Source organism: Delphinapterus leucas, chromosome 7 (genome assembly GCF_059928025.1).
Source record: "Delphinapterus leucas isolate spDelLeu-1000000601 "Yukka" chromosome 7, BTC_Dleu_Yukka2, whole genome shotgun sequence".
NCBI lineage: Eukaryota > Metazoa > Chordata > Mammalia > Artiodactyla > Monodontidae > Delphinapterus > Delphinapterus leucas.
The window spans coordinates 41,447,475-41,461,015 of NC_143135.1; the positions used below are offsets into that span (position 1 = coordinate 41,447,475).

Sequence of the window (13,541 nt, forward strand, 5' to 3'; positions counted from 1 at the left end):
GGCCATGGCGGAGTTCTGGCTCGCTTTTACAACCTGACCGGTTAAAGAAATGGCAGTAAAGCCACAACTTCCCACTTCCTGACCCATGGCAGACATTAGCAGTTCATTATGGCATTCATGATGAAGCCTAGTTCCCTGGAGCACATCATTTGGTTGAGCGTCAAACTGTACCACCATGTTCATTTTGCTCATTTATACCTTATGAATAATTTGCATTCTAGAAACTCTGGTAGGCCCAGGAATTCCACATCCTGAATATGCCAGGGACCGCATGATTCAAGAGCTGAAAGGGGTCTGGTCTCCTGATGCGAAGGGTCTGTGCCAGGGTGAGCTCTAACCCAGTACCTTCCGAGCGATTCTCTCAATGACAACTCTGGCTACTTGAGTGATGGACCCGCCCTCTGGATCGTAAAAAGGACTCTGAGGATGGTCCAGGCTGGTCAGGGGTCGGATTTTCTCCTGGGGAATTGTGGGCTTGTTGGGTGACTGCAGTGGAGAAAACACAGATACAGAGAGTGGGAAATAAAACTGGTTAAAAACCACAAAGATTTGATATATGATCAGAACAAAAACCTTGAAAGGAATTTAACAAGTATAACTGCTATTTATATTTACAGAATTTTGTTCATGCCATGTGTTGTACATGAACATTTGTAGATCTATACTTTCAAATTCTCCCATGTACACAGTAGGATTATGCCCAGATGAAGATGCCGAGTTTTTAGAGAGCCATTTCCAGCTAGGAAATTGCTGAACCAGGTTGGTGTGAATCCAGAGTTCTTCCCACTAGACCAGGAGTTGGCAAACTTGTCTGAGGAGGGTCAGATGGTAAATATTTTAGGCTTTGTGGGCCAACTGTGTCTGTTGCAACGACTCAACTCAGTTGTAGTGAGAAAGCAGCCCCAGACAACATGCGATTGAATGCGTGAGGCTGGGTTAGAAAACTCCAGGTTGCCCCCAAACCATAGTTTACCAATGTCTGTTCTAGATTGCTCTACCACTGGTTTTCTGATGATTCCAGATTTCGATGCAGTTGCTGTGCCGACCATATCTGGAAAATATTGACATTCACAGAAGAATCCAAACTTCTTAGCCTGGCCGTCCGGAAACCTTCGGAATCTGGCCCAGCTTAACACACGTCAACTTCCTGCAGTTCCCCATTCTCTCTCTCTCTCTCTCTTTTTGCCTCCATGCCTTTTGCCTGCTGTTCCTTAATGCTTATCTCTGAACTGCTCTTCAGCACAGTCCCTTCCTGTGCTCTCCTGACCAGCTGCATGGACACTTCCCGGAGCCCGAGTCACACAGCATGTGAGTATGTGATGATGGGACCATGCTGGGCTCCCCTACCGGACTGTGAGTTCATCTGGTACAGAGCCTGGGCCACACTCACCTCCATAGCCAGGGCATCCAGAACAGGGCCAGACAAGGAGCAGACGCTCGGGGAGGTTTGTCACTCACCACTCCAGGCGCACACGTACCTCATAGGTCACCCCACTGTCGGTGCCAGCGTCCCAGGGAATCAGGTCCTGCACCACTTTCTGGACCCAGCCACACTCTTTGGTGCACAGATCCTCTGCGGACAGGCCCACGTTCCAGTCGGGACTGGGGCCCATCATGGTCAGGAAGGACATTAAGTGGCGTGTCCTGTCCACTGAAAATTCAGCCGAGGGTGCTGCTCTCCTGGAAACCAAATACAGAGACCTTTACCTTCGGGGCCCTGCGGGGTGCATGCTCTGAGGGACATTTGGCCAGACGATGGCTAAAGGATGAGAGGGAGAGAAAGAAGGGGGATTCTCCCACTCGTCTCTGCCTTTGGCTATTACTGGTTTCTCTCTCCAAGCCCATCCATTGGCCACACGTGGAGAGAAACCATATGCTACCACACTATCCTTTTTTTTTTTTTGTGGTACGCGGGCCTCCCACCGTTGTGGGCTCTCCCGTTGCTTGCGGAGCACGGGCGCCAGACGCGCAGGCTCAGCGGCCATGGCCCACGGGCCCAGCCGCTCCACGGCATGTGGGATCTTCCTGGACCGGGGCACGAACCCGTGTCCCCTGCATCGGCAGGCGGACTCTCAACCACCGCGCCACCAGGGAAGCCCACGCTATCCATTTTTAATGTGTCTTCAGCACTTACTATTATTTTGTGTTTTCTTATTTGTTTAGCTGTTTACTGACTCTCATTTCTCACTGGAGCGTAAGCTCTGGGAAAGCAGGGATTCTGTTTGCCTTCTTCACTGCTTTATTTCCAGTGCCTGGCACATCGTAGATGCTAAGCCAATGTTTTTGAATAAACGAATGAACAAATACTACGGGCTACGTCTGCGCCCAGCCGTATTGGAAGTGAGGTGAATTTGACAAAAACTGCTTAATGATGCCCCAAGCCTTTCCTTATACATTTTCATAGATGCCTCAGAGCAGACCTGGGGTAAGGATTATCGACTCCAATTTATGGATGAGGACACTGAGGCTCAGAAGTGTTATGTGATGTAACTTGTCTAGAGTCACAAAGTGAACTGCCAGAACGGAGACCACAACCGAAGTCAATCTTAAATTCAAGGTCCAAGTTCTTTTCGTCATCAGTTTCTAAGTCCCCACCACCCCCAGCCCCACTTCACTCTCTAGAGCAACATTGTGCCATCAGAGGGATTATCTCCCCAGCCTGCTGCCTCCAGTGTCCCCAGAGGCTGCTCAGAGCAAGGCCCTGCCCTGGCAGCAGAGCTCACCCATCGCCTCACAGCTGGTTCCTTGGCCGTTTCCTCCAGTAGGCGAGCAGGGACCCAGCTGTAGAGCCAGACACCTTTGGCTGACAGCCCCCAAGCTGTGAGAGGCAGTTCTTCAACCTCTGTGTCCTCGTGTTGCTAAGACAAGGTCCTAGGAGTGGCCAGAGCTGTATGAGATCAACGGTGGCAGCCCACTGAGAGGCGTGGTGGGAGAGCTATAGTCAGCCACACTTGGTGGCACACCTGCATTATTTTATTTTCTCTTCATGATACTCCTGTGGGGGTTAGAATTACCATCTCATTTTGTAAAGAAGAAAGGAAAGCGTATAGAAGTTAATAAACTTTGAGACGCAGCTGGTGAGGCTGAGGCATGAAGACAGCTCTGCCTGACTCTCCGCCCAGGCTGCCGATCATGGGGAATCCTTAGCTGGAGACCAACTCGTCTGTTCAGTCCGGTTGGCAGTTGTTTGGGAGTCTCTGTGCCTGTCTGTTGGGACCAGCTGCTCCTGGCTGCCCTCATCTGTCCCCAGAAAGCGATGACTCCAGGCTTGCTTGGGCCCTGTGGAACTGGGCCCCTTGGGCAGGCCGGATGGGATCCGGCAACAAGCAGAGAAGGTGGGAAGCCTGGGTGTGCATCATCCCATACCACCTCTTAGAGCTGCGTTATCCTTGGACAAATGACTAAACCTTTCTGTGCCTCAGTATCCAAATCTACAGAATGGGGATCCCCGTAACTGCTACCCCAAAGGGTTATTGTTAGCATTTAATGACAGAACTCGCATCCAGTACTTAGCTCAGTGTCTGGCACCTGACCAATTATTACTACAGTAAGTCCCCTACATATGAACCTTTAAGTTGCAAACTTTCGAAGATGCGAATGTGCATTCCATCAGCGTCAGGCGTGAGTGAAACTGCAGCTCGCCCTCCATCTCCTATTGCTGACGATCCTTCAGCTCTGCCATCTCCCCACCTCCTCTCCCTCCTCCAGGCAGTAACTCTCCTTGCCTGTTCACTCGATGCCAGCCCCTGTATGCCAGCTGTTGTACTGGACTGCTGTACTTTTCAAGTACAGATTAATGTAAGATTAAAAATGTTTTCTTCATTTTTTTGTTTGTTTTTTATGTATCATTTGTCTGAAAACTATTATAAACCTATTACAGTACAGTACTATATAGCCGATTGTGTTAGTTGGGTACCTAGGCTAACTTTGTTGAGCTTATGAACAAGTTGGACTTTAGAACGCAGGAACGGAACTCATTCGTATGTAGGGGACTTCCTGTATTACTGTTACTGAGTGAAGCAGCACTGAAGGGTCATCTGGAGATCAGAAAAGAGAGGCAAGGGGAGGGAGGCCTTCCGGAATGCACTTCTCACTTCAGCCTGACGCCAGTGTAGGTTCTGGAACCTGAGTGGAGGAAGAGCCTGGCCTGAACCTGGCTTTGGCATCAGGACCCACGTGCACTTGCATCTGCCGGGAAGGCTCTCCTTCAGTGGCCTTCGAAGTGTGGTCCTTGGACCAGAAACATCGGCGTCCTCTGGGAACTTGCTAGAAATGCGAATTATTGGGCCTCACCCCAGATTTACTTACAGACTGAGGGTAGGACCCAGCATTTTGTTTTAATAATCCCTCCAGGTGATTCTAATGTGCCTCAACTTTGAGAATCACTGGTCTGCTCATCTTCCAAGCCTCAGGTCACGAGTCACCTCATCCAGGAGCCTGTCTGACCCCCCGCACTGAGACCAGTGCCTTTGGTCTGTATTTCCACACACTCTGTGTAGGTCTCTGAGCTGTACCCTTTGATTGTCATCTCTTCCTCACTGTTTGGTCTCCCCCACTAGACTAGGAGCCCTTTGAGGGCACAAACCTGTTTCACAGCCATATCCCAATACCAGGTTTCCAGTGGGCCAGCTGAACAAGTAGATGTAGGATGACTTGAGCTCCACTACTTACTCGATCTTGGGCAAGTAACTCTCACTCATCCTCTTCCAGTCTCAATTTCTTCATCTGACATTACCCACCTGCCGTGTTGCTGTGAGGCTCAGATGATATGTTAGGAGGCCTTTATAAACTGCTAAAGCCCCACACTTACATAGTCTGCTATTTAGTTAGGTACAAATTGGGGGATTTCATTTCCTTTTCCCATGCATGCATTTACTGGCATGTAGGTCATTGCTTTTAGCAGCTTCTTTAAAGACCTGGCTTCTACAACAATTGCAGTCTGGGGAGCTGCGGCATTGCTCACCTAGGGATTAACAGGACACCGTCTGGGGTCTGCCTTCCAGTAACTGCCTGGCAGAGAGCATGGGCATGTGGGCAGAGCGGGGCTGCTTGGCTATGGACCCCTCGGGAGTCCAGCAGTGCCTTGGAGGAAGGCTTCTCTTCTGTTGCCATAGAGACCAACCACTACACCTGTTACCTGCCCATCTCCCTGAGCATATGGTTGTGGGTCAGGTAGTCTTTCGTATCCTGTACCCCATGGATGAAGCTATTCATCATGACAACCTAAGAGGACAAAACCAGCTCTACTTGGGAATCCACAGCTGGAGAAACGAAACCAACCCCCATCCAACACACCACCCTGCTACTCTGCCCAGCTGAAGGATGTAACTATCTTGAGAACCTCCTGTGTTTTACAAGGCTTATACAAATCATTCTCTGCTGATGCATTTTGGCCAAATCTGTAACCTGAGTGAGGTATCCCCCAGACCTCGGTAAGTGTTTCAAGGGGTAGAAAATCTGGGGCAACTGATCCCCGCACAAAACGCCTGACCTTAGGTTGGGTGATATGGTCAATTTGGCTGTAAAAGCCTGGGAACGATTTCATAACATGTTCAGTTACGTCCTGCTCTTTTCTTGTACCCTTGACTGGAAAATTCATCCTCAGGCCCCCCAGCTTGAGGGGAGGAAATGTTTCCTGCCCTCACCTCAAATTGTTTAGGACCCCTGGTGTACCTTCCCAGAGCATGTTGAACTCACTCTTTCCTTGGAGTTCCTTGTTTAATTTCCATCTTCCCTGTTAGTTTCCAAAAGAATAGGGACCATTTTTGTCCTGTTTACAGCTATATCCCGGTGCCTGGCTTAGAATTTGGCATGCGGTAGATTCTCCTCAAATATTTGTTGAAATAAATGAGTTAATCTAGGAAATGAATATGGAGCTCTTAACACTTCCTTTGGCCTTCAGACCTAATTTTAAAATTACCTCAAAGTATTTATTACTTCTATAATAAAAATGCTATTTAAAATAATGAAATGGATAAGAATATATGTTTTCTTTAGGAAACGCTAGATATGACTGGAATTCTTTAATTTGACCAAACCATAATAAAAATTCTTACTCATGCCTTTCTTACATGCCATGTCTTCCCATATAAAGTATTTTATTAATTTGATCTTATTTTTCTATCTGGGATTTAAATTTTTATCACTTTTCTGGCAAAGAGAATTGATCTGACCATACCATATAACAATATACTATAACGTATGATAATGAAAATGGTGTAATATCCAGGATAAGATAGAAATATAGATCAGTGGCACAGGCTGAAGATTCCAGAAACTTTAGGTAAGGACTCATATAAAATTGAGGGGGCGGGGAAAGATCATGCAACAAGTGGGGTTGGGCTAACTTAATTGCAGTTTAAAAAAATATGGTATTCACATGTAATATCACACACACACACACACACACACACACACACACACCCCCAAACAGCAAAAACTCAGAGTTAAGTAAAAACCAGATCATAGGGAAAAAAAGTCAAGTTTTTTGATCTGTTAGAGAAACGTTAATTTTCTCAGCTTTGAAACAATAAAAGCAATCACAAAAGTAATTGAATTATATACCAACTAAAAACATCTGCATAATGGAAACAATAGTGTTGAATTAGAAAGGAAAAATGACATGTTAGCAAAAATGTCTCCCTCTAGTTTGACTGACAAATGTTAATATCTATAGTATGTACAGAGCTAGTCCAAATCTGTAAAAAAAAAAAAAAAAAACCAACAAAAAACACCACAATCCCAATAGGTAAAGGAAAGTTATGAACAGACAATTCACACCAGAAAAATGAAAACCAAATGAAGACACAGAGATATCTTGTGCCTTTTTCCATTCAGAGAGGCAGCGTGATGTGGGAGAGAACAAAGGGGACTGGAAGAGACAGCTGGATTTGAGCCCTGGTTCAGTCACTTATTAGCTATGTGACAGCCGCTTTGACCTCGTCTCCCTTTACAATTACTAATCTGCAAAATGGGAGCATCCTCAGACCCACCCCAGGGCTTTTAGTGAGGAAATGGCTTATCATCGTGACTGGCACCATAAAAGCACTTGGTAAATGTTGATTTCCTTCTCACTCCGCTTTTCTAAACAAAGCTTTCAAAAACACGACGAAAGAAAAGAGGCAATAAAGGATTTTTATGGTCCTTCTAGAGACTTACTATACCATTCTAAGTTACAGATCCATATCTGTGAGACTCAGGTCACTCATATGCTGAGTTCTGTCCTCTTGTTCGTTTCAAATAATCCTCAAAAAAGAGCTTTCAAAGTTGCAGAAACTCAATCTCGACACTAGGCGGTGCTAGAGCCATTCACTAGGCTGAAGTCTGTGTGCCTGGAGGAAGGTTTCAGAGAGGTCTCTGCCTTGGACAACTCTGTTTATAACTTGGAGGCAACTAGGGCTCCGAGTCCATCTGGCCTGTTAGACCTCTACGTTCTCTAGTCCAAGGACAGTCTTCCTTTACAATCCTGGGGACATCAACGGACCTGGGCAGGTTCTACAGGACACCGGGAGCACCCTGAAACTTCCAGCCCTGATTTGACAGAAAGATGCTTCTGGCCCCCTGGGAACCATGGCTGGGATGATTAAGGGGGCACAGACCCTCCAGAGGCATGATTTCTGGAAAGGGTGACCATGTTTCTATTTCACCTGCCTCTCATCTGTCTCACAAACAGATCTGTCTAAACAAAGGTTAATTAATCAGAATGGCTGGGAATAATTAAGGAGACTACAGTCCTTTAGAGGATTCATCATAAGGAAAGGAATAAAATTTATTTTTAGAAGTTCCAGTAATTCCTAACAGTCAGACTTAACTGGAGGAACTGGGTGGTGGAAATTCAGCATTGATTTGCAGGAAACCGGGGCATTTTCTACTCAGGGGCCGGAAGAACTTGTGGAGGATGTGGCTTTTGCTCAGAATTTGTCTTTCCTGTCTCTACCTGTACTCTGGGCTTTTGGAGCCACAGCTTGATTTATTGAGCTAAACAAGTCAGCAGCTAATTTGTTCATTCATGGCTGTCCTTTGAGAAGTGGTCCTGGGGATAAAGATGAAGATCATTGAAAAACAAGTCAGTTTCTCTGGGCAGGACCTCACAAAGTAGGTCACCCTGGCTTTCCACTGGCCTGAAGGAGGCTGGAATCCCATTAACCTCAATAGAGCAGGCTCACGAGGAGGGGCAGGGCTGTTTCTGCAAGACAAAACTTGGCTGCTTGTAGGCTTCCTAATTTGACTTCCTAATGAGATTTGGAAGAGGAAAGGGGAGACTGGGGTATGGGAAAACCAAAGGAAAATTCCTTTCCCTTAACAAGCTGGTAGCACTGAGTGGAGAGGCTTTGGGAATTTGGGAAATCTGAGTGTTTGCCATGGATGAATTCTGTTCCACTGGGGTCTCAAGATATCTGAGGGATGGGTGAAGGGTGGGAAGGTGTCCCCAAATATTTTTTTCAAATTTTAGGGAAAAAAAAAAAGCTCCATTGGTTCTTTCATCCTCTTGGAGCTACTGCCCAGTCTCTCTTCTTTCACATCAAACTTCACAGAAGAGTTGTCTCTACTCACTGACTCCATAACCTCACTTTCTGTTCACATTTCACCCTGCTGCAGGCTGTTTACCCTCCCCCCATAACTCAGCAGAAAGGATTCCCAATAAGGTCACTGATGATCTTGATGCTGATAAATCCAACTGGCATTGTGCAACTCTGGTCTTCCTTGACCTCTCAGCTGCCCTGGACACAGCTATCCTTCTTGAATGCTTTCTTCCCTTGGCTTCCCTGTTACCAAGCTTCCTTCCCCAATCTCCTTGCTACTCCATTTTGCTTCCTTTGCAGGCAACTCCTCCTCAGCATTAAATGTTGGAGCTCCTCGGGACTCAGTCCCAAGCCCTTAACTCTCATTCTCAAGCTGTCTCTCAACCATGTCCTTGGTGTTGATTGTCTCCCGTTCTTTGGTGACCCTCAATTTTATATCTCAGTTTAGAATTCTCCCCCTGATTTTCAAAGCTTTATAGTTAACCGTGTTCTTAACACCTCCAGTGTCTGAGTGGGGTCCTCTGCAATGTTAAAGCCATGGGGGACACAGAGACCAAGCCTGCATTCCCCAAGGAGGTAGGGGCACTTGGTACTGCACGCATGAGCAGTGCACCTCACCTGCTCAGCCACCTGAGAGGCAGTGCTGACTTTTACGACATAATTGGCACGCGGCGGCCAGGAGGCGGGTGGCTCCACGTACAAGGCCAGGCTGGGGGCTGGACAGGGCCCTGTTGCTACTTACACGTTGAGAGGCTGCCAGGCTGGCCACTGAGCTTTGGCTTTGATGACAGTGAGGACCTCATCGCTCTGTAAAAAAGGACCACAGGTATTTAGTGAGGAGAGCTGGGCTCAGGGAACAGGAGGGTTCTGACATAGTGACGCTGTCCACCCTCATGCCCTTACTTGCTGCTGAGACTCTACCTGCCCCCGGGTGAAGAGCCCTGGAGTCTCGGCAATCCCAGGAGGTGGGGCGGCGTCCAGGGTGCCTGGTGTGTGCTGGACACCAAGGGGCCCACTGAGCCACACTTAAGGGTTCCAGCGCAGACCCTTCTCCACAGGAGCCAGCCTCTAACTTGCCCTCCCCCTGGGATGGCCAGACCTCCACCTCATGTCCAGCCTGGAGGGCAGGTCATGCTCTCTGTGTCCAGGCTTCCACTGGGGCCTGCTCCAGCCACACTGCAGCCACCATCTGACCCCAAGGGTTGTCACCCCCGAGGCCTCTCCTGCTGTCGAGACTCACATACTGGATCAGACTCCCTTGGAACAAGGAGGGCAAGATGAAGCCTGGGGCCCACACTCCTGGGCCACTCACGTAATCCTGCTCTAGTTTGCTTTGGACAGTGTGTAGGTCACCCTTAAAGCTTGGGGACCTAAAAGAATTGTTTGAGGAAGAATTTGATGATTAACATTTAGAAGGAAAGCCTTTAGTCACCATCGTGGGGAAAAATCATAATTTTGTTAATCTTGCTTAACTTTACTTCGAGATTTGTTTGGGTTTTTATTTTCAATTACACATTGGGGCTGAGGGCTACCATAGGCTTTTCAAGGCTTAAGCTTCCACAGGTCCAAATTCAGTTTTGGCTGGGGTTTCCCCAGAGTGGATTCAGCTGGTCCTGGAGCTCCCCTTCCCCGGGCCGGGGCCCAGCAGTGCTCAGACACCCCTGTCAACGCTGCACAGAAAAGCCCAGGATGTCACCAGCAGGGGCAGCAAGAGCTTTGTTGCCGAATGAACAGGTTTCTGAGTTCCCGAAGGGCAGAGACTGGCTTGGATGGCCCACAGCTCTGCCCCAGCCCTTAGAGTTGTTCCTGGCAGTAGGTACCTAACATATATTTGGGATGAATCGATGAACTTCTTCTTAGTTGGTGGGTACCTTGCCCAGAAAATCCCATGCAAGGAGGAGGTCAGAGGTGCCTCCAGGCTCAGGCCACAAGATTAGAAAAAGCCTCTGGTCTGGAGCACCTCGTCTGCAGCCAGGGAATGGGTTGCTGGAGCAGGGTGGGGAGCTTAGAGGGGACAGGAGCTTAGCCAGATCCTGCTCGGCTTGGGCACCTACTGACGGTCCTGGTGGGGCGAGGGTAGAAGTGAGGGCCACAGAGCACCCTGTCCCCCCAGAAGCTCGCAGCCTGCTCTGAGCTCAGGCTTCCTTGGAGGTTCCCCCTTTTGGTCAGAGGAAAGAATCTGTGGATGCACAGACACCCCCACCACTCACATGTCTGCAGGGAGAGCGTTTCCAAGTCCCAACAGAGCGCTTTACATTTCTCATGGGAGATTTTTTTATTTGTTGAGACTGTATCCCTGACTCACTCCTAATACGCATCTGCTGAGTGACTGAGAGAAGCTGCCTGACATGAAGTCACATGTAAGACTTGAGCTGGTCTCCTGTGACCTGGGTTTCCTGTACTTAGCTCATACGTTCCGTGTCCCACAACGAGTTCTTCATCTGCCCCTAGAGCACTGCTCTTCCTCAGTGGACCCCGTCGGGCACATCCACCAGCTGCCTGCATTCCTCCATCTCTTACCCCTCACAGCCGTTGGGCCCCGAGATCCACTGCATTCACAGCCTTACTATCTCAAGTCCTTCCACAGTCTCCTCACCAGTTGCCCCAAGCTCTAGTATCTTCTTGCTTCCCCCCAGTCCACTCTTGACATTGCTGCAAACCTGACCATATCTATTGCCTGCCTAAACCCTGCAACAGTTCCCCACAACTTCCAGGGTGATTTCTTAATCCCTGAGTTTTGCCTACGTGGCCCGCATCAGCTAGCTTTTTTCTTTGATTTTTAATTTCAGAATAATACATGCTTTTTTGTGGAAAAATTTAGCATCACAGAAGCACACAATGTAAATGTTGAGCATTCTACTTTAGCATGCACCCTGGCTTCTCCCACCTCCTTCTCCAGAGTGTTACAGTTCAGTACATATCATTCCAGACCTTTTACTATACTTAGGTATTATGTGTGTGTGTGCACATACATTATATACAGCTTTTCCCACAAAAATTGCATCATACTGAATATCGTATTCCGCAACACGATTTTTACATTTCCCCCTTTTACTATCGTATCACGGGAAACTTTCCATGTCAGTACCTATGGCAATATAACTCCCCTTTTCTTGATTTTTAAAGTGTTAGAGATCTTCAAATTAGGGTAAGCCAGGTCAAGACTTAGAAAAAAAGAAATCCAAGTATGAGATCCAAGTAATGAGGTGCTGTCTGAAGACAGTCCTTTTGCCCTTGAAGAAATACTTTACTAAAAAATAAAATCAATGTGGGTGGAGTTAAGGGGACCATCAAGTTAGCTGGCCCTGCAGATGCACCTTGTATTACAATTAAATCTTGGTTTTCAAGTCCCAACTAATGACATTGATTTTGCTTTTGCAGCATATAACTCAACAGAAATTGTTGGGGTCCCCCACTAGTGTTTGTGGTGCTGGCATTCCATCTGTATTTTTTAGAGCCATGGAGGCTCCAAGGATGGTGGTTCCACGTCTGCAGGCACTAGAACAACTTCTTCCTGTAAACTGTTTCATCTCATGGTTACGCACCATCTGCATGATCAACAGTTCCTTGTTGTGATCTGTTGTGTTAGCCAATGAAATAAGAACACAGGAACATTCTGGAAAATATATTTAAAAAACTAAATATTTTTCTTGAAGCATCAAAATTCTCTAGTAGAACCAAAGCTCTATAGGATTGGAGAGGGTCTGGCTTGTTCATGGCCATATCAAGTGCTGTGGATACTCAGTAAATTGGTGAAAAAGCAAAGCCACACCATTTTTTTGACGTATGTGTAGAATTCCATAGCATGCATGTTCTCTTATTTAACTGGCATTATTGGTGGATATTTAATTGTTTATATAAATGATGCTATAATGAACACTTGTGTACATATTTCTTTGTTTACAAGTTCCCGTGTCATAGACTTCCAGGAATGATCAAACGATGAAGCAAATTGACAGTTTTGGTAGTGCCTACCAAATTGTCCTCCAAATGTCTGTACCAAGTGATACTTCAGCAAGAATGTGTATGTGCCTATGTCTTTACAACTTTGGGCACAGTGGATACTATCAATCTTTTTCATCTTTACTAATCCAGCAGGCAGGAAAGTAGCATGGTTGAGAGCATAAGCCCTAGAGTCATACCTCATTTCAAATCCTGACTGCACCATGACTAGCTCTGTGTCCTTTGGCAAGCCTCTGACTTCCCTTAGCTTTCTCATCTCTGAAATAGGGTTAAAAAGTATATCTACCACATGGTGTTATTAGGGGGACAAAATGACATAATTCAAGTAACGTGCTAATAACCGTGCCTGTCTTACCATCAGTACTAGCTACTACTCTTATTCTTATTCACATTCAGGCCAAGATGGGATTTGTACTGCCTGAGTACAGAGAATGGAGCACACAGTAGCATCAACAAAGCCACAAGGCCTCAGGAGAACGTCCCCTTATTTAAAGGTTAGTGTAGCTGGGTGAGCTTTGGATGGGGGCACTGGGGCTCCAGCTACTTTACATTCTGAAGACTGAAGAATTTAAATTCAGAGTAAGCAACCCCAACTTCAGACTTAAATGAAAAACTGTTTTAACAAGTCTCTAAAGCCCAGAAAGGATCTTTCAAGATCCTTAAAGCCCTTATCCATCTCCCATAGGACTGTTTTCAAAGTATTTCAGGGCACTCAGTTCACGCCTCGTTTGCATGACGTTAGCACTTTCCCAGAGATATGCCAATTAAAATTAAAAACCTCCGAGAAACTACAGGGTACTCATGTCCATCTTCCCGGGGATGAGTTCTTCCATTTTGCTTTTGGTAAACATATTGTGAAGATGTTAGAACTGTACTCAGACTTCCTTAGGTACCAAATGAAAATTGCACGGCCTACTAAATCAGGCCATGGGCTGAGGTCAGATCCAGAGGAAGGAGGGATTCCTGTGGAGTGGAAACAAGTCTGGGACAGGTCAGGGGCAGAAATCACATGGATATCAGGAGATGTCACGTCTGAGCAGAGCAGAGGGACAAAAT

General features: G+C 46.9%; 1 protein-coding gene across 1 annotated transcript in view; it reads right to left on the minus strand.

Moving 5' to 3' along the window:
• The window catches only part of SPON1 (spondin 1), a 273,677-nt gene that overhangs the window by 12,789 nt on the left and 247,347 nt on the right, over positions 1–13,541 (minus strand). Inside the window, exons 7-9 of the mRNA XM_022555726.3 lie at positions 9,265–9,329; positions 1,479–1,680; positions 346–486 (exon numbers count right to left, since the gene is read on the minus strand). Of these exons, the coding sequence (XP_022411434.1) occupies positions 346–486; positions 1,479–1,680; positions 9,265–9,329 (408 nt within the window). The remainder of the gene's footprint in view (positions 1–345; positions 487–1,478; positions 1,681–9,264; positions 9,330–13,541) is intronic.